The sequence below is a fragment of the Anastrepha obliqua genome, chromosome 4 (genome assembly GCF_027943255.1).
Source record: "Anastrepha obliqua isolate idAnaObli1 chromosome 4, idAnaObli1_1.0, whole genome shotgun sequence".
In the NCBI taxonomy this organism is placed as follows: domain Eukaryota; kingdom Metazoa; phylum Arthropoda; class Insecta; order Diptera; family Tephritidae; genus Anastrepha; species Anastrepha obliqua.
The window spans coordinates 111,367,068-111,391,640 of NC_072895.1; the positions used below are offsets into that span (position 1 = coordinate 111,367,068).

Genomic DNA, 24,573 nt, shown 5'->3' on the forward strand with positions numbered 1-24,573 from the left:
ATTATTTTCATTTCATTTATTTGCTGCTAATATGTGAGCGATGCTCATCGTCGCAATTGTTTGTTGTTATTGCTGCAATTGTTATTGCTCTGCTTATTGTTATAGCAGTTGTAGTTGCTGCTTATTGTTGTTGCTATGCACATTTTGCTACTTTGCGCTTCAATTGTTGCCTGTCGCTTGCTTAGTAGCTTCGCTTGTCTGCCTGTGAAGATGAGTGAGCTTTGCCGCCATGTCCCGCCAAGTGATCAGTCACTATCGCAGCTCTAGATTGTTATTGCCTCTCTAAAAGATATACACTTTTTTTTGCAAATAGTTAGTTGGCAACGCGTTGGAGCTGTCGCCGCTGCATACAACTCAATGCTGATGCTTTAATTTATTTTCATTTTCTTTACCTCAGTCGCAGTCACAGTCGCAGCCGCAGTCCTAGTCTCAGCTGCTGCCTCAGCCGCTCATCTGCCGTTCTGCTTTTGGCGCTGTTGCAGCGTTTCTCCTCAGCCTGTTTCTGCTTTGATGCGTTGTCGGGCAATTGTCGTTATAAATAGCTTTGCATCGTCGTGTGGAACCCTAATTCATAGCGATCGTGTGTACTAAAAAGTAGCAGCGCTGCCAAACAAAAGACTTAAGTCGCAAACCCGGTAAAGAAAATAGCGAAAAACGTTGAAACTGGAAAAATACAATTAATTAAAATACAAATTTACACTTACATACTTTACTTGTGAACTGTGCTAATTTTGGCGGTTGCCGAAAAAATTGCAAATAAGTAATTTGCGTGAGAACAGTGAATTTGAACAAAGTGAAGTGAGGAGCTCAAACGAGTTTTGGCATTTAAACAAATCCAAGGATATTAGTGCAAGGATAATTTATTTTTTGCTGAAAGCGGACCTTCAGTAATATCTTGCTCGGACTGTTTGAAGTATTTCGTCAACACTTTGAAGTTGTTCCAGCATAAATTTCTTGGAAAAAATTAAAAAAAAAAACCTGAAAAAAATGATGTCGCTAAAATCATTGCTTTTTATTGTGAGTACCAAAGAATATTATTTATTATATTAGTTTTATTTCAATCTTGTTTAGGGTATAAAAGGTACTAGAAAAAGTTAGAAATTGTTTTTAAAAAATTTAAGTAATTTGTTTTATTTTTATAAAAAAAAGGTTTGGTTTTTAATGTGAAAAAGCAAAAATGCAACGAATTTATATCAATTTTTTTTTTCAAAACAAAAATGTTTGGTTTTTTTCTAATAAATTGAACTAATTAAAATTTGTAGGTAATGAAGTAATCTTTTTTTTTACGAGGGCCCCAAAATTTAGTTATAACAATATTTTTATGCACATTATGGAGTATTTTATTAAGGGATTAAAAGACACTGTAAAAAGTTTTTCTTTGTTTGTTTTGAAAAACTGAAACCAATTTTTTTTTAAATAATTGTATTTAATACCTGAAAGAAGTCGATGCTTTCGATTATGTGTACGCCAGAATGTCATCTGGAATAAGCGGATTGCAGGATAGACTACTTAGCGATTAAAAGACATAAAAAAATTCAAAGTTTTTGATAAAAATTTAAGAAGTTATAAATTTTAAACATTTTTTTTCAATATTCAAAAAACAATTTGAAGAAATAAAAATGCAATAAATTTAAAAATTACATATTATAAAATAATTATTTTTATTAAAAAAATGTATTAAAAATACATCAAAAGTAGTGTCAACGCTCAAAATTCATGATAATTAAAGTGTATATAAACAAAGTGGCGCAAATTTTTTCATCCCATTTTTTTTTAATAATATTTTTACTAAATTGAAGAAAATGATTTTGAGCGACTGAAATCTTTATTTTCGCCCTTGTGCACTCCATTGCTTGTCTAGCTATTTTTTCTTCTTAATTGGCGCATTAACCGCTTACCCGATTTTGTACGAGTTTAACAAAACGCACCAGTCGCTGCTTTTTCATGTTAACCGGCGCCAGTTGGACAGACCAAGTGAAGCCTTCTCTAACTGATTTTCCCAACACAGAGGAGGCCTTCTTTTTCCTCTGCTACCACCATTTACAAAAATTATTAATCTTCCGATAGGATGATTGCACAAAAATAGTTGAACAATAACTCAGCGCTCATTTGCAAATATTACAAAAAATATTTTTAATGACTTGAACTAAAATTTAACAAACTTACAATGATATTAAAAATTATAAATAAATAAAAATTGCGAATAAAAATTAAAGTAATCTTAAGAACAAACTTCAGAAAAATTAATAACAACAAAAGTTTTATTTCATTAATTATTGTAATAATAAAAGTCATAAATAACAAAGTCTTATAAAATGTCATGACAACAAATCATTTAAGGGGACAGATACCTGTAAACGGCCATATTTTCCCTGATTTTCATTAAAATTATTTAAAATGAAGAAGTCAATATATTTTTCCAAAATTGGCATACAGTTCATCTATACATCAAAATAATATAAGTATTTTTTTTATTTAAATCATTTAAAATGGCGGATGTACACTCAATTCTTCCAGGAAAGACGCAGCGGAGCTTCTCAATCGGTGGGCATTGTAGCATCGGCGTCAGTGACCTGAATACAAAAAACCAAAAATTTTTTTGTTTATTAATATAAAAATTTCTATATGAACTAAAAAAAATCGCGGCATAAAATGCTTCAAAAAAAGGAATTTTGAGGCAAATTTTCCTACTACTTTTGCTTCGAAAAAATAATTTTTTCGAAAAATTGTAAATTTACATAGAAAGTAATATCAAGATGTGTGCAAAATTCCAGGGAGATCGGTCAAAACTTTTCGAGTTATCGTGTAAGCCAATTCGAAAAATTTAGTTTTGAGAAAAACGCGTCAAAAGTTTGAATATATTAAAATTCCTCTCCTAGCGCTCGAACGCAAAGCAAAGAGTTGTCACGGTTGACGGTTGACGATATAAGAAATACTTAAATTCACGTTCTAAAAATTTTTTGACATATTCTTAAAAGATTAGATTAACATTTTATGAAAAAAAAATGTTTCTTTTTTCGAAATTTTACAGGTATCTGTCCCCTTAAAAAATATTTATTTTTATTGAAAAAAAAAACTATTATAATAACTCTCTTATTATCAGGAAATATCAGCGATTTTAATGAAATCAAATAATTAAATATCATAATTTTTTTTTATATAAATATGAAATAAAAATTAAAAACATTTATATGTTAGTTTATAAATATTCCAAATACAGCAAATACTATTTCCAATAGCTGAAGACCTAATTAAAAAAGTCAAATCGATGTTAAAAATTTCAAATAAACGGCATTAAAAAACCAAAAATAATAATTTAACCAAAAAACAAAGTTCGCTAAGTTTCAAAAAAAAAGACTACTGCTTATAAAAGTAGCTATAAAATAAAAACATAAAATAAAAATGGTTAAGAATTTCATTAGGACTATTGGAAAAAAAACTGAATTTTCAGTAAGACATATTTAAAATATTTGCAAGGCACATTAAATGAAAGCTTTTTTTAATTAGTTCCATATCTCTACGCTTCGTTTTTTGCTGCTATACATCAAAATGAATCCCCAAGTATTATAACCATTACGACCACAACTGAAGTACATCGTTGAGCATTCGGGGGTGTATATCGTAAATGTCGGTCACCATGTTGCTTCCCAAGACTGCAATAGTTGTTGCAGCGTATGATATTGTCTTCACATAGCTTCGCAAAAAAGATTTTCTAGAGGCATCAAATCACATATTACTTTAGCTTGGTATACAGGTTCATTTCCGGAGTTAGTTCTATCGCCGAACACTTGCTATAATAAATTTTAATAAGTCAAAAACATATTTTCAGTCTCCTTACTTCGCCTTTGAAGAAATAGAACCCAATGTCGCATTATTTTTGGCCGGCACTGAATGATCAAAGGGCACACAACTTGTTGAGGCAATTTATACAGAATGAGGGTACTAACGGAGTCCTAGACTATTGATAGTATGACCTCATACGCCGAGCCATGCGGAACTATTTCTATAGCAAATAATCCATTCAGTACTTCTGTGAAAATGTACTGTCCATCAATTAAAATGCTTCATATTTATGGGCACATTCTCGCTGGAAAGTTTGATTAGAGTCGTGAAATTATTTAATTGCATTAAGGATATATAGTGAATGAATAACGTAATTGACCTCTGTGGCTACCGAGAGAAATCCATCTAACTTAACCTATGAAGCGATTAAGCAATCGGTCAAAGAACCACAAACATCGGAAGGTAAACTTTGAAACTGAGTCCTTTATGGCTTAGTAATGCGCAAATTGTGGGCATTTTTTTATTTTCCTCTCAGTTTCTCTATTTCCAATTCGACCTTTTCTTTATAGCAAATCTGCTCCTCAAGCCAAGCAATAAATGCTAGACGAATACATTTATCATGTAATTCTGACCGAGATAGATTCACAAGTTAGCAAAACCGAAATTCTGGATAGTGATGGAACTTCTATCTTAACAGTGTTGAGGGATATTGTACTATATTCAGTTTATAGAGTTTATAGGCTCAACATAAATTCAAGTCACTACTGAGATAGTTATTTAGTGAGGATATATAATGGAGTGCACTTAGAATTTCCTACTCAGCTGTCGTGCTTTGGTGCTGCCGATATTCAGTCATTTCGACTCTAACTTCAATACCTCGAATACAGCGACAACAAGACAGTTTTTCATACTATTTGATTCATACTCGTTTCTAATTTACGTTCTTAATTTACGCTAAATTGCTTTCACTTATTACGACTTATTCGGAGAAATCTACACCGAATTCGTTAGTTATGCATGCATTTAGTTCTTTCTGTTTATTTCTGATCTCTTCCGAGCTATACCGAATTCGTTACCGAAAAATTCGGAGTTATTTCAAAATTCTAAAAAGCAAGAATATATATAAAATACGATTCGCCCATGCCAAAATTTTTACTCCTAATTTTTCGGAGTAATTTTAAAATTCGGAAAAAGTAAATAACAAATGATGTAGTGTTCATACATTAAAAAAAAAAGATAATCTCTTCCTAAATATACCGCAATCGTTACCAGTTAGAATTACTCCGAAGTTTTCGGAGCAATTTCCAAATTTTTATTTTTTTCAAATTTAAATGGAATACCATTCTTTGATTCCAAACATTCTACTTCTTCTGGGTTTTTAGAATTTTCCTGCCTCTAAGCTCTATAAAATCTAACCAGTTGTCTTTTTCATAATTAGATAAGTTAAAAATTACATTACTTATTCATTCCTAATTCCACTGTCCTTTTTAGCATATGTAATTACTACGGTTACACTCTGAATATTTTATCTACTATTGTATTCAAAACACGCAAAGTAGCTCTACTTGCTTTACTTCTAATTTGAGGAATAGAATTTATTAGTTTCTAAATTACTCCGAATTACATGAATCGAGATTTCCATATTAGTTTGAGTTACTCCTAATCGCAAAAATTACTCAGAGCCCTATGAAATAGATTTTTGTATTCCTGAGTACTAAATTTCCCACTTCAATTTCTTTCTTCAACTCACCACCTAATTTATTTTTCTATTTATTAAGTTTTACTCCTTGTATGTAAAGCCAATATATGTACATATACTCGTTTGTACACATTTCTTTTGAATTTTGGATAACTATATATGTTGCCAATGACATCCTAAGTAGCAAAGTGTACTGTGAAGATGGGTAGATATTATGAAGTACATGCGCCTCAAAGTATGTTACGTGCTGCTTACCTTTCTTTATTCAGTACGTGTCCTCACTACAAGTAAATTGAAATTGCACAGCTGTTGTACGATAAACGAAGAAAAAATCACGTACACTATAGCACAAAAAAAAAAATTCTTTGCTGATGACAAATGTCATTAAGTTGGAGGGAGGGGAAAAGAAAATAAATGGAAAAATTCTAGTGCATGAAAATTGGATTACGAAAATTAGGTGTTACTACAGAAATGATGCTTATTTGTGCAGCATACGGTTATTTGTAACTGAATTTATAAAAGGGAAAATCCGAACTCAAAGTAATAGAAATATATTCATCGAACTGTTTTTAATATGAACGGTTCAAATATATACTATACATTTAAGAGTTTAGCAGCGAACTATGACTGGATTTATTGTAACTCAGGAAAAAATAACTTCATTGGTTTCATTCATAACGGAATTTCACTCAACTTCCTTTGCAATGATTGCAGAAAGTGAAACTGTACAATGCTTTAGAAATTCTTATGCTTGTCACGTTAGTTATTAACTGAAAAATATATTTATTTTTAATATTTTAGTGAACAAAATTCATTCCGCATTTTTTCCGGAGCATTCCTAATTTATTAAGCATATTTATTTTTAATATTTTTATGAAAAAATTTACATTCCAAATTTTTTTGGAAATATTTTTATTAAAAAATGTTTATTCCGAATTTTTTCCGAAATATTTTTATAAAAAAATTTGATTCCGATTTTTTCCGAAACATTCCTAATTCATTAAGCATATTTATTTTTAATATTTTTACGAAAAAAATTGCATTCCGAATTTCTTCCGAAACATATTTATCCGAATTTTTTCGGAACCACTCCGAAACATTGCGAATGGAAATTTCTTACAAAAAAAGAATACTTTCTGAAAAGCGCATATCTAAAGCCGCTCTTATTTATGCATTGTACAAACAATATTTTCCAAAGCTCCTGCCAGAATCATATCATATTTGCATAGCATTAACCTAGTGTGCATATCTTTCTCATAACTGCACGCATTTACTTTCTTATTTCCTTACATATCTTCAATAGCTTTCCTTCACTCTAAAATGATCTCACAGCTGCTTATCGTTTTTTTCACTTATTTTCGGGCTACTTTTATGCGAAATTAAGCATACCTCTACCTCACATTTTTACGAGAAATCAATACTTTAGATTAAATAAGGAAACACACTATACAGCAAATATTTACGCCAACCCACTAGTATACATTTAGGCGTATAAGCAAATGCGTTTGTCGTTAAGTGTCAGAAGCAGTGGATAAATGATGCTTAGTGTGAAATAAACTTAACCCCAATTTTTATGTGTTATACGTACATAAAAAGCACCAATAAAAATGAGAAAAATAGAGGAAATATAGGCAACCGAAAAAATGTATGGTCAAGAATGTCAACAATAATATAAAAAATCGTCTGTATTTCACTAGAATTTCACTAACCAACCAACTCAACTTTTCAGCGAAAAACCACTCTGCAACAATTGAAGTGTCAGGTTGTGTGTGAGTGTGTGTTTTATGTCTCCTGTCATCCACTGCCAACAGCTGCTGTCACTACGCGTTATTGTGTTTTGGGGGGTGCTAATGTCAGTTAGATTTTTGTATTTTAGTTTATTACACTTTTTTTAGCAGGGTGTGAGCTTTTTATGAGTGGATAAGTATCAATATCGAATAGAACAAGCTTCGTATAAAAAGTTTACCGAAAAATCAACCAACAGGAAGGGACAACGACTGGTTGAGTATACACAATTGATGCCTGTTTGAACACTCGAAAATTTTGTTTGACTTCGCAGACCAAATATTTTATTGATATATGTACACTTAATATTGTATGTATGTGGGGGGTGTCAAGACCGTTATTCACTTTTTGTACACTTACATAGTGCTAGTATTTGTGCCGTTGACATCTGCTACACTCACACAGCATAAACGAAATTGTCATAGAACACTTATTTGTAGTGCCGACGTTTTATCGATTTAACCCACAAATACAAAAGCGTAGTTGCTAACAACCCAAATTAATTGTATTCGGGGCATAGACATCCAAAGTGGTTTCTAATTCCTATTTATGTTTATATGTTTAAAGGCCTCAGGAAAAAAAATACAAACTTTTTTTATGCAAAATCTGATTTCTCAAAACTCTACAAGTACTTGAAATTATTCTCACTGATAAATTAATAGATATAATATAAACAGGCTTTTCTAGACTGTACAATAAAGGGACTATGCGACCGCACTCTATCCTGGATACGTCAGTGCAGGTTTAACTTCTCTATCTTTATTCTGTTCTGTACTGTAAGCATATCTGAAAATCGATTTCAAAGTTAAAAGCATCTACTGGTAACCTGAAATTCTCACCGCTAGCGCAGTTCAATTTTTTGTGTGATAGCTGTGAAAGCTCCACCATCGACTTATGGGAAATGTCACTACTAGGACGATCCTTACACGGATCTAAGTCCAGCTCGTTTCGATAGCGTAAAATCGACTGTTTATCTCCGCCCCGAATGCAAATAGTTTTGCCTCCGTATTTCGCGCTCTCTCTCTTCTTTTTTACGTCTTAATACCGAGCGCGCTGCCTTTATCGCAGATGAAGGAAACATATTTACAAAAACCTTTTAATAATAAACTTTAATATTTTATAAACTAATATTAAGTGCATCCGGACCAGGTATTAGCTTGAACTTACAGCATATAAAAGAATTTTCAAACAATTGCGTCGAAACCTTACAATATTCTCATTAAATTTATACTTTTAAAATTTTGAAAAGAAGTTACTCCAATTTTGCAAGACATACAACATTCTCCAAGGCCCCTAACAAAATTTTAATAGAAGAGTTTTCTAGAAATTCATGAACATTTTCAAGTTGCAAATAGTTTTTTTGCTTAAGCGGTTTTTATTTATTTATTTGAGTCTGAAAATTATTCCGAAACTAGTCCGAAATTTTTCGGAATCACACCGAAAATTTAAATAATCAGTACTGAATTTATGTACTCCCATATAGACATTTCTCATACATATACGCGAATGCTGCTGAGGCGACAGTCCTTGGCCTTATATAAATCTGGGTCATTCCGGCTACGTAGAACCGACTGCCGTGGAAACGCACACATACCGTATTATTTTCTCTTTCAAGTAACATTTCTGTACATAGAACAAACTGTTAATATATGTATATACAAATTATTTATTTTAATTGAAGCGAAATATCATGAGAAGTTGTGTGAGAGAATTGTGATTACAGTTTTCTAGAAAAAATAAATACATTTTTATTCCTTAATTGCTTCTTTCAAGCCTGAAAATCAGTCCGAATTTACTCCCCAATTTTTCTTGTATTTTCGGAGTGACTCCGAAAATTTAATTACTCTAATAGCATTTGAATAGTCGAAAAGAACATCCTATTTTCTGTTTTTTACACTATTTAACTGCAATCAACAAATTTTTAACAGCTCAATTCAAGTAATTATCTATTTTAATTGAAGTTAGGTAATTATTTTTCCTTTTCATTTGAATTAGCTCAAAATCACAAATAGTTTTAGCTGCAATGAGGTAATTACTTAGAAAAAATTTAATACTCGCGCTAATCATTTGAACGGCACAAAAGTATGCAACAATTTCAATCGAAAATATCATAAAACGCTACTATTAATAAAATATTATTAGAATCTATACACCATTAGCATTAGGCAAAGCAAACAAAAGTATACGTTTTATTGCTCACATCCATACAAATGCGAGGGTTTGCGCATTTGCATTTGAGCGCCGCGGTTAACCGCCTAAAAGCATGCAAAAATGTTAACAAGCCACGCAATGCTGCTAATACATATTTCCCAACTAAACCGCTTCAAAGTAGAAACATTTTTGTGTGGTCAATATAAACATAATGCATTAACTAAAAACGCTTGCAACAAATATTTGTTGGTGGATAAAAATATGAAAATTCAACATTAGTTGGCAAAAAAACTGCTAAAAGTATATAGAAAAAGGTTAAAAACAAAATTCAAAAAGAGAAAATATATAAAAAAAGACCTTTTAAGCTGATTGGCTTGGCGAGGAACCGAGACTGAGTGTGTGTGTTGTTTACACTTTAGGCAGCCTGAGTTTAGTGCCACTAGTTAACCGGATGAGCTGTCAGATTCACTCACAGCTGTCTGCTGCTTAAGTAAACGCTTAACAGCTAAGATTTATGGGCCTTGCCAATTATTTTTATTGATTTGAAATGCGAGTCTTCGTTTAGCTGCTTAAGCGCCTCAAGGTATGCTAAAAATGCCGCATTAATTACTGTTGCGAATAGAACAAAAGCGAATAAACGAGAGGAAGTAGAAATTATAAAGAAGAAGATAAGAAGTGGAAGAGAATGGAAAACGAATGAGAAAAATAAAGTAAGCTATTTTTTTTTTCTATAATTTGCCCAACCGCAACTGTCACTTAAATTTTTTGTCGCGTAATTTTCTTCCACTCGGCTGTTGTGCAAGCTTCTGACTTTCTACTACTCGCTCACATCCTTTGCACTGCCTGCTAGTCTTACTCACTCTCCAAACCTCTTTGGCTTTCTTCCTTCCGCTCGACTTGCTTTCATTTGAAACTTATCTTTACGTGGCACTTTTACTTGACTTCTGCGCCGACTTTTGTAATACTTATTTCCGCAAACAATTTTCCGCAAGTTTCCAACAACAAAAACAACCACAAACACAAAAATAACAATAAATATCTTGCCTTGCAGCTGCGTCGTCGAGTTTGTCTAGACAGCACCACTACCACCAGTAGCTGCTGCTGCTGCTGATGCTGCTAGAACAGACAATTAAAAGTGCCCAAAATGCGCGTGGCATCACGTCTTGTTGCACATTGTTATTGCAGCAACGGCAACCGCAGAATAAAATACTGAATTTTTTTTATTTTTATATATTCTTTCATTTCTATCCTCTTATATTTTCTCCTCGATAACGAAGTAAACGTTTGCTGCATAGTCTGTTAGCACTCTTATTTACTTTTACTGAGCGCTTCCTTCGCCCCGTCTATACGTCCACATATAAACTCTTCTAAGTGTGTGTAATTATGTGTATATGTGAACGTACAACCATCGCCCCAAGTTGCCTTAACTATCTGCTCTTTAACGATATACACGTTTTATATTTTACTTTGCTGTGCTACTTTGAAAGAAAAAAAATGCAAAAAAAACTGAAATACCCAGTCAGAGTATTAATGGCGGCTGCAATTGGGCAGTCATCTGTTGAAAGAAATACCTTGATGGGAGAGTGTGTAGGCCTGTCTATTTGCACATTTATCTGAGTGCGTGCATGGAATTTTGCTGCCACTCGTTTTCCCTTTTCTCTCTCAGAATCTGCGTGCATTGGTGACCCTTCAGCTATGTTTCGTACGTGTGGCCTTTTATTTTTTGGTCAGTTAGCAACAAAAAAATGATGAGGTTCAAGGTATGTAGTGCAGTGTAGAATCAAATAAGAATTTGACTGTTTTAAGCTGGTCCGTTTAAGTACTAATGCAAGTCTTGTATGTTGCAAATCTTCAACTTGCTTTTAGCAGAGAAAATTTTTATTTTTCTACTTGATTTTCTTTGCAAAAATAAACTAAACGTTGTAGTATAACTTTGACTAAAATATCAAACAAAAACAATTAGCTGACTTTTCGGAGTGTGTTATGAAATGCAACTTAAGAGCATGGAGACGTACACATTTTTTTCTCAGGATATCATATACGTAAAGAAAAATTTATAGTTGTTAAATTTTCGGACTCAAACTCCCTTAAGGGTAATGGAAGACACAAAAGGCACACATATTAAAAATTTTGGTGTAATGGTTTTAATTTTATTTTATAAATCTCTGTTTTTTTGATTAAATGAAAATGGAAAGTTTCCGAAAAATTTTCGGAGTAAAACATAAAGAGAATGTACAAGACTTATAGTATTAGTTGAAGATCTTTTAAGTGCTCATGGTTTTACGGAGTTAAAATTTTTTCGGAGTAAATTAAAAACACTTTCTCGTTCAATGGAAACAATATTGGAATGATTTTCCGAGTACTTACTTCTAAAAGAGAACATTTACTTTTGGGAGTTACGTAAGTTAGGGACTTTGATAGCGCATTTAGAAGATATTAAATTTGCATTGCTAGTAATGCATACACAAAGTGATGCCAACTTTTCAGAGTTCAAAAATTTTCGGAGTAAATTAAATACACTCTCTCGCTCAATTGAAACAATATTAAAATAATTTTCCGAGTAAATATTTCTAATAATGGCATTTACTTTTCGGAGTTATGTAAGTAATCGGCTTTGAGTAATGAACCTATGAGGCGATGCCAACTTTTCGGAGTTGCACAATTTTCGAAATAAATTCAATTCACCTTTTCGCGCAACTAAAACATTATTCAAATTATTAAAATAGTCAGAATTCATCTTTCCCAAAAATTAATCGGCGTAAATTAAATTGGCGGCCGCCGTATCCTAATGGGTTGGTGCGGGATTACCATTCGGAATTCACAGAGCGATCGTTGGTTCGAATCTCAGTGAAAGCAAAATTAATAAAAACATTTTTCTAATAGCGGTCGCCCCTCGGCAGGCAATGGCAAACTTCCGAGTGTATTTCTGCCATGAAAAAGCTCCTCATAAAAATATTTGCCGTTCGGAGTCGGCTTAAAACTGTAGGTTCCTCTATTTGTGGACCAACATCAAGACGCACACCACAAATAGGAGGAGGAGCTCGGCCAAGCACCTAACAGAAGTGTACGCGCCAATTATTTATTAATTTTTTTTTTAATTAAATTGGGTGACTAAAATGTTGCAGATATCAGGCTTTCGGAGTACGAGTATACCCAAAGATATTTTCCGCTCAATTGAAGCATTACCGATATAATTTCCGAAATAACTAAGTATAAAAGAGCTCATTAACTTTTCGGAGTCATATGAGAAATGAGCTTTGATAGCCCCGTTAGACGATATCACGTGTACAATATCAGTCATACGCCTTAATGCCTTAATTTTTTCGGAATTATCCCTTTTCGGAGTAAATTCGAAACACTTATTCGCACAATTAAAACGTTGTTTGAATGTTAGTCGGAGTTATCATGGTAAAGAACTCAACTTTCCGAAAAATAAATCGGAGTAAATTAAATCGGCTGAGTCACATGTTTCAGTTATAAACTTTTCGGAGTGTGAGTATAAGGGACACTCCCTCCCACTCTATTGAAGCAATACCGCAGAGATTTTTGTAGTAATTAAATGTAATAAAACTCAATAAATTTGTCTAAATAGAAGATATTTTAATAAAAATTTCAGTTAGACGTATATTAAGTGCCATAATTTTTTCGGAGCTAACAATTTTCGGAGTAAATTCGAAACACTAGTTCGGGCAATCAAAACATTGTTGAAATACTTTTCGGAGTAATCATGATGAAGAATTCGTCTTTCCGAAAAATAAATCGAAGTAAATTAAAAAGCATCTTATTAAAGACTATGAAAATTTTTGTGTTGGAAAAGGCAAACCTCACTAACTGAAGATTTGGAGTAACAAAAAATGCTTAAGAAGTTATATTATCGAATAAATGAATAGATTGACTACAATCTTACAATTTTCAATTAAGCATTCCAAAATAATATGCATGACTTATAGAGCAATTTTAAAAGCTAAAAAAGTATAACTGAATGCCTTCCTTTATTCATACACTTAACATATGCACTTGTAGACATATACTCGTCTGGTATAAGCACTCATGTAATTCTACGTTTTTTGTAACTACATTCCCGCAATCTTGTAAAGCTCAATGGACCCACATTCCTTAATTTTTCAAATTAAAATCTTCCAAATTTCACTCTTAAATAAATTATCGAAATTTTTAAAACTCAAACATATTTTCGAAAGAATTTGCTCAACCGTAACGCATAAACGACATACCAAACAAATTACGGCGAAATGCTTGTTGTGTGATGCATCAACAATAGCAACACAGAAAACAGCAATGAAAATCACAAAATTTAACATATTCGTGCGTATGTATGTACTTGTGCATTTGTATGTATGTTGAGGGCTTGTAACGCAACCCACTTAAATGTGTTAATGCTGCGTGTAAAATTCAAAATTCAACAAGAAATGCGCAATTACGATAAATTAAATAAATGAAATCACAATTAATTAGATTACTAAAGTGCAACAGCAGCAGCAGCAACAGCAACAAATTTAAAACAAAATGCAAAATGCCAAAGACAAAAAGCAAACAAAATGCAATCGTCACACAGCGACGACGCAGTGCGCGCTGCAGCGATTAAATGAGAGTTAGACAAGCGGCCGACAGACAACAGAGGTCGGCGGGCGGACACTCTGTCAGTGAGGCGTAGTGACGAGCCAAATGTGGCGACTTGGAAAATAATTAGAAAACAAATGCGGGATGCGGCTCATGTGAGCAGGTAACACACACACACACATGCAAACTGGTTGGAAAATTTAGCATCTTCCAAGAAGCAAACAACAACAATAAAAACAGTGACGTTGCAATGCTTTGTAATAAAATGGCAGTTGGCCGCCTGGGATGCCGAAACATATCAGCTGATGACTTGCATCCTAAGGCGAAAATTGTTGTGTTGAAACATATAGCAATCTAAGCAGCCACAACAATAACAATAACAACAGAAATAATGCTAATAAAATCAACCGCATGTTGTACACATGCATCGCTAAGGCAACAGTAGCAGCATCACTGGCAGCAGCAGATGTGTTGCATAGATGGGATTTTTGCTTGCTGCAACGTTTTTGCATGAATTGCAAACAAAATTCCACATGCACTGTGGGTGATGGCGAGTAAAAAGTAGATTATATTAAAATTAATCAAAAAAATTGCGAACACTCAAGATTGGGTAATCAAAATCATGTGCTAACTATGCCATAGCTTTAATTGGGCATTTCAAATATTGTGTCCGAAGAAAAATTACTATTTCAGAATTAATTTTAAAAATTAATTATTACAAAATGTTTTTTGCTCGGAATAAACTTTCACTCTCTTAATAATTACACATCGAAATGTTTTTATTACTAGCAATTTCTCAATTTTTCTTTTAATTTCCGAGTCTAAAACTCCTTTTATTCTATACAAATTACATCTTTTGAACTATTTAAAAAAAATTGTATTCGGAGTTTTTTTTCATGACTCAGAAATCGCATGAGATACTTAGAAAAAATGTACGATATATCCAGTAATATGCTTTCTTAAAATAATAACTGTATATACAGTCTTTATTGCGGAGCTGATTTTCTATTTCGGAGTAGTCAAAATTCTCTTTTTTGAAATACTGAGATAAAAAAAATGTGACAAATTACTTGTCATTAAACCAAAAGGGGTGAGAAAAAAAGTTTTCCCAATCTCAAAACAAAATGATCGGAACTCGTCTTTTAAAATTGTATAATTTTGCGGAATACTAAATCTCCTCTACTTACTAACTTAAAGTATTCTGAAAGTATTCGATGCGGTACAAGCTGGTGGAAGGCCTCCTTTGCGTTGGAAAGATCAGGTGGAGAAGGACTTGGCTTCACTTGGTGTGTCCAATTGGCGCCGGTTAGCACGAGAAAGAAGCGCTTTATTAAACTCGGCCAAAATCGCGTAAGCGGTTATCGCGCCAATTAAGAGGAAGAAGAAATCTCCTCTACCCACTAAATCTCTTTCTCTTCTTAATATTAATACCCAATTATTAAAATGCTTACTTTCTAATAAAAATTTTGAATAACATAAAAAATATATAACTTTTTAAATTCATTCCCGTTTTTAGGAATAACTCCAGTACTCCGAAATAATCTATTTTAGGTTACCAAATATCAGAATTAAAATAAAAGTAAGCCGATAGTCTTAGTAACTAGGGCCTTCTCGTAATATACTATTATTATTTGTAATTGTATTTGTTATTACATTATACCACACAAATATTATGCCAAATAAGTAAATAAAAGTTCATTTGATCTTAGCTGCTACAAATGTTTCGGTGTAGTGAAATTCTTTTAGTGAATAAAGAGGCTCAAATTTTCTTGTACTTTTTCTGTGTAGTCGTGTAATCATTTGAGTAACGAGAAGAGATATAATTTATACTATTCGGAGTTACATATTTATGAGTCAAGATATTGAAATTTGCGCATATCACATTGAATAGTTGTCTGATAGTCTGAGAGAGCAAAAATATTTTAAAAAAATTTCGGAGCTAATTTTTTTCGGAGTAAGCAATTGGTATACATTTTTGCACTGCACTCCACAATATAAATACTTTGCACAGTTACAAATCTGATTCCCGTAAATAACAAATTCGGAGTAAATATTTTAGCATTATTAAATATGCATGTACGCATACCTTACAGATTAATAGCTAAAAGTAGTGCGCATGACTTAATAGCTTTCTGACAAATATGTATTAGATAATATAACACACTTCGGAGTAAGAACTTGCATTTATTTTGCTTCTTCATTTATTACGTTGGTACTATTATAGTAATGCTCTAATTTTGTATATGTTGCGCTATTAATACACATATTTTTGATTTTTCGGAGTAAATTTTTTTGCTCTTGCTCACGTTTTTTACCACAACTTAATTCAAGTTTTCTTCGTTTATAGCTTATAATCGTTTCAAAACAGAAGTTGATACTTCTTCACTTCTTCGAAATTTTCGGAGTGTTTCAAAAACTATTTATTTATAATTCTTCTTTTGGACTATGTGATATGCATGTAGTTCGTAAAAATGTCTACAAAAAACCCATTCGGAATAGCAATTTAAATTTTTTCTTTCGGAGTAAAGTTGTTATTTTTATAGATATCCTAGTTGAAGGAAATGCATGAATGAGTACGTGCGATTCTAACGTTAAAAAAATTTTGAGATAATATATGCTTTAAATTCCATGTTTCTCTTCGCATGTTTCGGACTATACTTTGTTTTCGGAGTTATTTTTATGCCAATACTTTTGTTTTAATATTAAACTAAGAAAGAACAAAGAACTAAACTTATTTATCTGTAACCATTTCGTAAGCTCCTCTAATTTTTTCCAATAGCAATAAAAAATTTCCAATACTGACTTTCCACATAAGTCCCACTGTACCACTTTTATGTGCAACCTCACTTCCAACAATTTTGTTTAATAAACGCATACTTTAAATTCTTGCGAGAGCTAATATGTAGAAGGCTGGAAATATGCAATGCTGGAAAAAGTGAAAAATCGCAAGAGGAAGAAACTGTGGCACAAGTATGCAAAAGAAGAAGAAGAAGCACCAAGTACAATACAATCAATGCCAAATTGTCTGACTGATGCAACAGCAATGAAATTTATTAAATAGAACAATAAATGAGTGAGTGCAGAAAGAGTGGCAGAGAAATTGCAACAGCGCAAAGGATTGTAAATGCATGCAGCCAATATTGCAACAAAGTAGCGCAGGATATTTCACAAAAACGAAAACAAATTATTATGAATTTTCTGAAGCGCAAATGTAAAGGGAATCAAATCATTCAAGTGTTTATTGATTGTTAGTGTTATTGTTCTGGATTTTGTCGTTGTTGTTGCCTCAGCTGCTTCTGTTATTGTTTTATGATTTGATTAGCCGTGTAGCTGTGCGTGTATAAGTGCCACACACTTGTTTATGCCACAGCGCGCGCAAAACGCACCAAAAACAAAACAAGAAACAACAAATTTCCAATTCAATGCGAATGAGAGATGGGGCGCGTGTGTGTTTATGTGCGCGCGTATGAGAATGAAGTGCCACCTCGTCATACGAGTTTTTGAGTGGCAATGCGCTTGTTTTGTTTTGTTGATTTGTCTGTTGCACGTATTGATATGCGTACCTCAAATAATCAGCGCCGCATTGTTGCAACAAAACAGCATTTGTTTTTTTTTACTTTACACATCACGCACCCCTAAAACTCAACCGCTCACAAAGCCACTCATAGATACTCATTTTTGTGCTTGGTGTTGTTGTAATCTATTATGGAGGCGCCGAGGCTGCTAATACTGCTATTCGAACTGATGATGGTGATGTTGATTTTGAAGTGGCAAGTGCAAATTTCAACATTTGCATGCATACACACAAACATACAAGCTTGTATTTGTATGACTCAATGTTGCCACAACCACACAATGGCACTTTTATGATTGACAAGTGGCAAGGCACGCTGGTGATGTGGTGGCGGCTCTGCGAAGGTGGGTGCACGGATTGCGTGGGTTTGTGGCGCATTTGAGCTGGTCTCTATTACAATAGCTATCAACATGCCTAGTACTCCGCGGTATTTGCGGTGTGGAATTGCATGGATTTAGAAATGTAGCCGTGGCACACACACACACAGATATGCACACTCGCTTCGGTTTTGCGAAAAAAATATGGCATACACTAATTTAGCGTTGCGTTGGAAAAAGGGTAATTCAAAAATAGTTTAAAAAACACTTACACGAATGCAACATTGCGGCAAAAAAATGTGTAAATGAGATATGGCAAATTTGTTTATAGGGCTGAGTGATGAATGAAGCAGGCAGGGAAAAAAATTTACATGCGCGTATACATGCAACATATTCAGTACCGATTTTGCATATGTGCTTAAAATGTTTTAGACATTCTTTTTCTCTTTTTATGGCCACATTGGCATTGGATGCCGACATTGGTTAGCAACTGTGTTGCAACACAAAAATAGATTTACAATTGCCGATAAATGCGTTTACGTTTTTGTGCAACATGGATGCATGAGGCATATTTGATTGCAGCTTATTGGGCGCAAGTGTTGTGGAGATTTAAAAAAAAAACACTGCACAGAGGCAAGTGAGAAGCCGAAAAAGAAGTGCTATTTGGAAAGGAATTTGCTTTTAATATTTGTACTGAAAATTATGGGAAACAGAAATTCGAGAGAGTGGGAAAATATAAATTTTGTCTCATATTATTTTTTTGTTTTTGTCAAATTTGGAAAAAATTGTTCTATTTTTTGCTTTGCTTAGTTTGATCAACAGAATCAAAATAATTGTAAATGGTTTTCCAGTAGCAGGAGTTATCTATCGCTATTGAGAGATGATTAATGATTTTTTATAGCCGAAATTGGATGGTATTGATCTGGACAACGTTTATTTTCAACAAGACGACGCTACGTGCCACACATGCAACGAAACCATTGATGTTTTGCGGGAAAAGTTTCCGGATCGTGTTATCCCTCGAAGAGGTGATCACAACTGGCCATCGAGATCTTGTGATTTAACACCTTGTGACTTTTTTCTTTAGGGCCACGGGAAAAAGAAGGTCTACGCCAACAGTCCAGGGTCGGTTCAAGACGTCAAAGATGGAATTCGTGAGGCTATCGAGCTCATAGGGCAGCCACTTTGCAATTCGGTTATGGACAATTTCATGAAAAGTATATTTTCCTGTAAGCGTGGTCGTGGTGGTCATTTGCCTGATGTTATTTTCCACTATTAACGGCATACCTTCCTCTTTATAATGAAATAAACATCCGATCATTTATATTAAAAAATAAAATTCTTCTTTGAATATCACAATAACACCTCTTATTGGAAAACCCTTTATTGGCAGGAAAACATTAATGGTGCATGGTGGGAAGGTATCTCTCCAATGACAGCTTGGCAGTCTAAATCGATCAAGATTTGACTGAGTTATTCAAGTCTTTTTTTCAATTTCATTTTTCGTAAAATGTGGGTATCTCAGAGAGAAATGACCGTAGCGAGAATTCAAAAAAAGCAAATTGAAGCTAAATCAAGCTAGTTGTCTGTATGGCTAGTTTAAGTCAGAAAAAGTGTGACAAGCCCGTGCAATCAAAAAAACAAAGGAAAAAATTTCGAAAATTTGTGTATCGCCCTTTAACTGACGATTACAAAGTAACCGCTAAATAAAAAAAATTTGCTCAAAGTTCTTAAAACTAGAAGTTTAAAGCTTCAAATTGCTTTTTGTCGGAACTCCGTGCGACTATTTTTCATCGAGATACATATTTTCAAAAATCACTAAGAAATTTAGGAAATTTTACACTTCCCTTAATTTTTGTGAGAAGTGTATATACATTTTTTTCTTGTTCATTCCACTCGGGAACATAGGGCCTCGACAAGACTCAGTTTTGCGTTGGTTTCGTTAATCTATTTTGCTTTCTGGCAGGGTAGGTGATTTCAGATCCAAGTATAGCAGCAAATTCTTGATCTCGATGTCTGAGATCTGATTAATTTTCTGTAAGAAAGGCTTACCGAAAGAGGGCACGACGCTAGCCATCCCTGGACATTCACCTAAGTAGTGAAAACGACTTTCTTTCACCCTTTCCGCTTGAAAGCTTCTGCAGATGGGATTGAAAGGGAGGTTGAGTGTGGTTCGTAGGAAAAATTTTTTGTTTAAAATAAACTATAAATTTCAAAGGATGCTCATAAATATTTTTCGGAATTATTTTTTATTTAATACTTTTTTTTAATTAAAAACCATACTGCAATTCTTTAGCTAAGACTAGTCACCGTAAATTAAACATTTCATAGTTTTCTTATATTTCTTTTTTGTGTTTTTTTCTTCAATTTAAACTTTTTTCAAAAAATTCAAACAATTGGCAGTCGAAAAAATATTGTATTCACCTTTGTACGCTCAGTTGATCCGAACGCACGAGTTATATATAAATTTATGTTAATTACAGTACTAATGTTAGTATCATGTTAATAACATGCGCTGTTAACTATCTAAATGAAATGCAAAGCAATGCAGCTGTTTGAGCAATGTTAAAAGTTAGTTGGTGGGGAAACCATGTTGGGGACTTTTAATTTAACAGTTTGATTAGCAGCAAATGAGTAAATGCTAATAAATAAGAAAGTAGTGTTTGATGGTGTGATCTTTTTAATTAACTATTTAATGGTTACTGTTTAGTGGAATGCTGCATTATTTTAGGTAGTAAGCTATTTATTTTTAACTGAACATATTCAGACTTAAGTTGGTGTAGATGGATAAAGACCTGTTTTTAAAACCGCTCGCCGTACTCGGTTTAATTAACGCACAACTCAAAAAAAGGCTCCATCGCAGGAAAACTGTGGAGAAAAAGTTTATATGAGTTGTGAATAACTCCTAAATGGTACCTTTCTTCTTTTTTTTAATTATTATTAATTAAAATTATTGAAACTTATTGTGAAAATTACCGATCTTTTAAGAGCAGCATATCGCAAAATTCATGATTTTTTGGTAGAAATAATCGTTCGAATGAGTCGACCATTTAAAGGTTAATGATAAAATTTGAAGTAACTGGTTCTGTCGAGTATATAAAAAGGTCAGGCAGACGAAAAATGATTGCTCTGTTGAAAGTGTTACTGCTGTAGCGCAAAGTGTTCCTGAACAACCTGCAACGTCGATATCTCGATATTCTTAACAAATAGGCATTCACGAATCGACGGTTTGGCGGATACTACCAGTAGACGTGCTCATTTCAATTATGTAATTTTTCTCATAAATTTTAAGAGTCATATTTTAAATAAAAATAGTGAAACCTTAAGGGATTTAAATTTTTGAAAGGCCAATCAAATTTTGATTTATTCATGGTGAATCTGAAAAGCAAGCTTCAAATTATGCTTATTTTTTCGGAAGCCACTGTAGTCCAATCCCTTGAAGAGCCTGAATGCGTCTTTCGTCAATGGCTGTATTTTGTAACAAGCCCGAGCAGAAAAATTTCGAACTTTCTTCTAAAACTTGGAAGAAAAGATGTTCTGTTGATGGTTTGTATTATTACAGGACACAATCTGTCTCCATGGACATATTACCCCAATTGGAATCATTAAAGACCCAATTTGCCTGTCTTGTGTAGAGGAAGCGGATAGCACTAAGTATTTCCTTTGCGGATGTCCTGCATTTGATAGAGCAAGGCTGCGAATTTTAGGTTCCGATGTCATGAGAACGAATAAAATTCGATCTCTTAAACTGGACGATTATTATTATTATTTATTAAATATATCAAAATGCTTATATCTAAATATAGAGGAGTACTAGCTGCCAGGGCTTACGACTCTTTCTTTAAGTATATAATACCTGTGTTGATTTAGTTCTAATTATGGACTTTAAATAATCTTTATTGACTTACATTGTTTCAGAAAGTTATATATTTTGTGAATGTTTTCAGAAGAAGGTCTTTCAAGAAGTGCGGAGGGTTTAATGTCGCCAAATATTTTGATCCTGTGGCTTCGGAGATTGGGGCATTCATCTAGTAAGTGGTCGACCGTAGTGATCCACACCAAGGACATGTGTTTTTGGGTTTCCCTGTGAGGAGGTGTTCGTGTGTCAAGAGGATGTGCCCAATGCGTAACCGTATAAAGGTAGTGGTTTGGCTCCGAGTGTTATTCTTTGGAAAGTGGGGTGTTTGTCCTGATGGGTTAACTTTGCTGTACCAGGATGAAAATTCTTTCCAATTCTTATCTTTCTCACTTTGAATATATGCTGCAACGGTCCTAATCGAATCGTGTTTTTCAAATGTTGCAAAAGTAAGGCAGGGTTGGAGATGGATTTGTTTGGCGGCCGTATCTGCTGCCTCGTTACCTGGGATCCCAGCATGACCCGGGACCCATAATAAGTTGATCTTTTTATGATGAGTATTTAGTGCTGCTTTAATATTTTGAATTAGACTACTGGAGGTGTTTACGCTTTAGAGTCCACTCAAGCATGATAAACTGTCTGTGCATATTCCGAAATTCCCCTTCAGTTTTGTTAGCAATTTTGATTGCCAGTGCTTCGGCTGTGAAGACTGAGGAGACTGAGGTTCCACCAAAAAGCCAACCATCTGACATGATTAACCCTGTGTTCGAAACTACGGCGAATGTGGCAACATTATTGGTTTTAGATCCATCTGTGTAGATGAAGCCCCAGTTGTCTTGAGTATACTTTTCAAATTGTTCGCGAAATAGAGCTCTGTAAACTTCAGGACTAGTTGCGGCCTTTTTATACTCATGTAGGCAAACGTTTATGGCTGATTTATTAAAGATCCACCAAGGATGACGTGATGGTTTGTTACAAGTTTTCAGAGCCAGAATATCTAATTTTTTGGAGAATGCTGCGCAGCGCCTTAGGGCGGATATTTGTTTATACAGCCGCTTGTGGGTTAAAATGTTAAACTGGGCGATATTTTCAGATTTACCAAACAATCAGGAAAATTCTCACCTCTATTTCTCTATGCTATCCTATATCTTTCCTTCTGTTGCTGCTCTCCTTTCCTCCTTGACTATCTACCCTTTAAATTTCCAGAGCTTCAAATTCAATAGGCTTTTTAGCCTGTGTGTTTTAGGAGTTACCAAATCTCTCGTTGCTTTTTGACTCAACTTTTACAAATTTCAGTTTTAATTAACAACATATTGACTTTTTTATATGGTGGCGCAAAATTATTCATCCAATTTTGTTTTTAAATAATCTTTTTACTAAATCAAAGAAAAATTATTTTGAAAGATCATTATTTTGTTCTTTATGCGCTCCATTGCCTGTCTGTTTGTATACTGCAGCTGTCTTTCGAGGGGGTGATTATTTTTGTGCCAGCTTGTAAAAAAATACGAAAAAATAATTTTTGTGATATTCAAAAACGTCGCGCTTATTCGTCGTACTTTGAGTTTGTTGAAGTTTTCTTCAAAAATATGTCTGCAAATGCTATTTTTACCATGAAGTTTTTGACATTAGTGCTACAGCAGTCAAGATTGGCTATTTTTTTTTCACCTATCTAAAGTGATGTAGTAACAAAATTCAAAATTAGTGCCACAGCAATCAAGGTTAGCTATGTTTTTATTTTATTTTAATTTTTCACCTATCTAAAATGATGTGGTAACAAAACGCATTTTCGCATTTGCCCAATTTTGTTCACTTAAAACACTTTTAGAACTCATGAATATTCATGTTTACATTCATGTACACTACAATACCAATTTTCATTGTACATAAATCTCTATGCAATTGGATAAATGAGTAGGTAGCTATGTAATTCACTTTGTTTGATATTTTTCTTCCCTAGACAAGCATCTAAGTACCTACTTGACATCTAACTCATAAAATATCTGCAAAAAAAAACCCAAAAAACTTGCAAAATTTTAGCATCAAAAACGGAAACCCAGAAGCAGCAGCTACCTACAGTGCACAGCCATAAAAAATGTAGAGCCAAAATGTAAGCCACATGTACGCGCTAATAGTGTGATGTACTTACAAATACACACACACGTATGTGCATATGGATGTGTGTAAGTGCTGTATGCATTTATGAGTGAATGCATTCATGCCTGTATAATTTATGCATGCATGCATTAATTATGCAACCATTAGTGTTCTTGATGTGAATTATCTCACGCATATTATTGTTCTAGAAATCGGCGCATACATACACATATATGTAAATATACATATGTGTATGTACATACATATACATGTGCATACACATTTATATTTACATTAACGCGTGCAGCAGCTTCTTTTTATGTTATTACAAATTTCTATGATGTAATTTCTGTGTAGCCGTTGAAAGAAATCTGATGCATGTGGCATGTGGCAATATTACGACGCTAATGATATGTATGCCAATAACAACTATGTACATATGAATATGTAAATGAGCTGCAGTGACCGCATTTGAATGCGAATGTAGAAATATCCAATTGGAATTAGAATTGGTGATGGTGCCTAAAATTAGAGTTCTGATTGAAGGCAACTGGTTGAGAAGGTGATATGTTTGATTGATTTTGAAAAGGTTGGTTTTGCAGCAGGAAAAATGCGTTGCAAGAATATAATTATCAATAAGAACTATTAACCCGTTCATCACTTTGGCTGCAGTTTCCTTGGACTCATTTATGCGGTCATGCTCAGTTTCTTTCAAGTGCGATTTTAGCTTGGGGAC

General features: G+C 33.6%; 1 protein-coding gene across 1 annotated transcript in view; it reads left to right on the forward strand.

The window, feature by feature from the left end:
* Positions 1 to 581: 581 nt before the first annotated feature.
* LOC129245993 (pro-resilin) overlaps positions 582 to 24,573 on the forward strand; it is a 77,088-nt gene continuing 53,096 nt past the window's right edge. Inside the window, exon 1 of the mRNA XM_054884468.1 lies at positions 582 to 1,017. Coding sequence (XP_054740443.1) covers positions 988 to 1,017 — 30 coding nt within the window. The 5' untranslated portion in view covers positions 582 to 987. The remainder of the gene's footprint in view (positions 1,018 to 24,573) is intronic.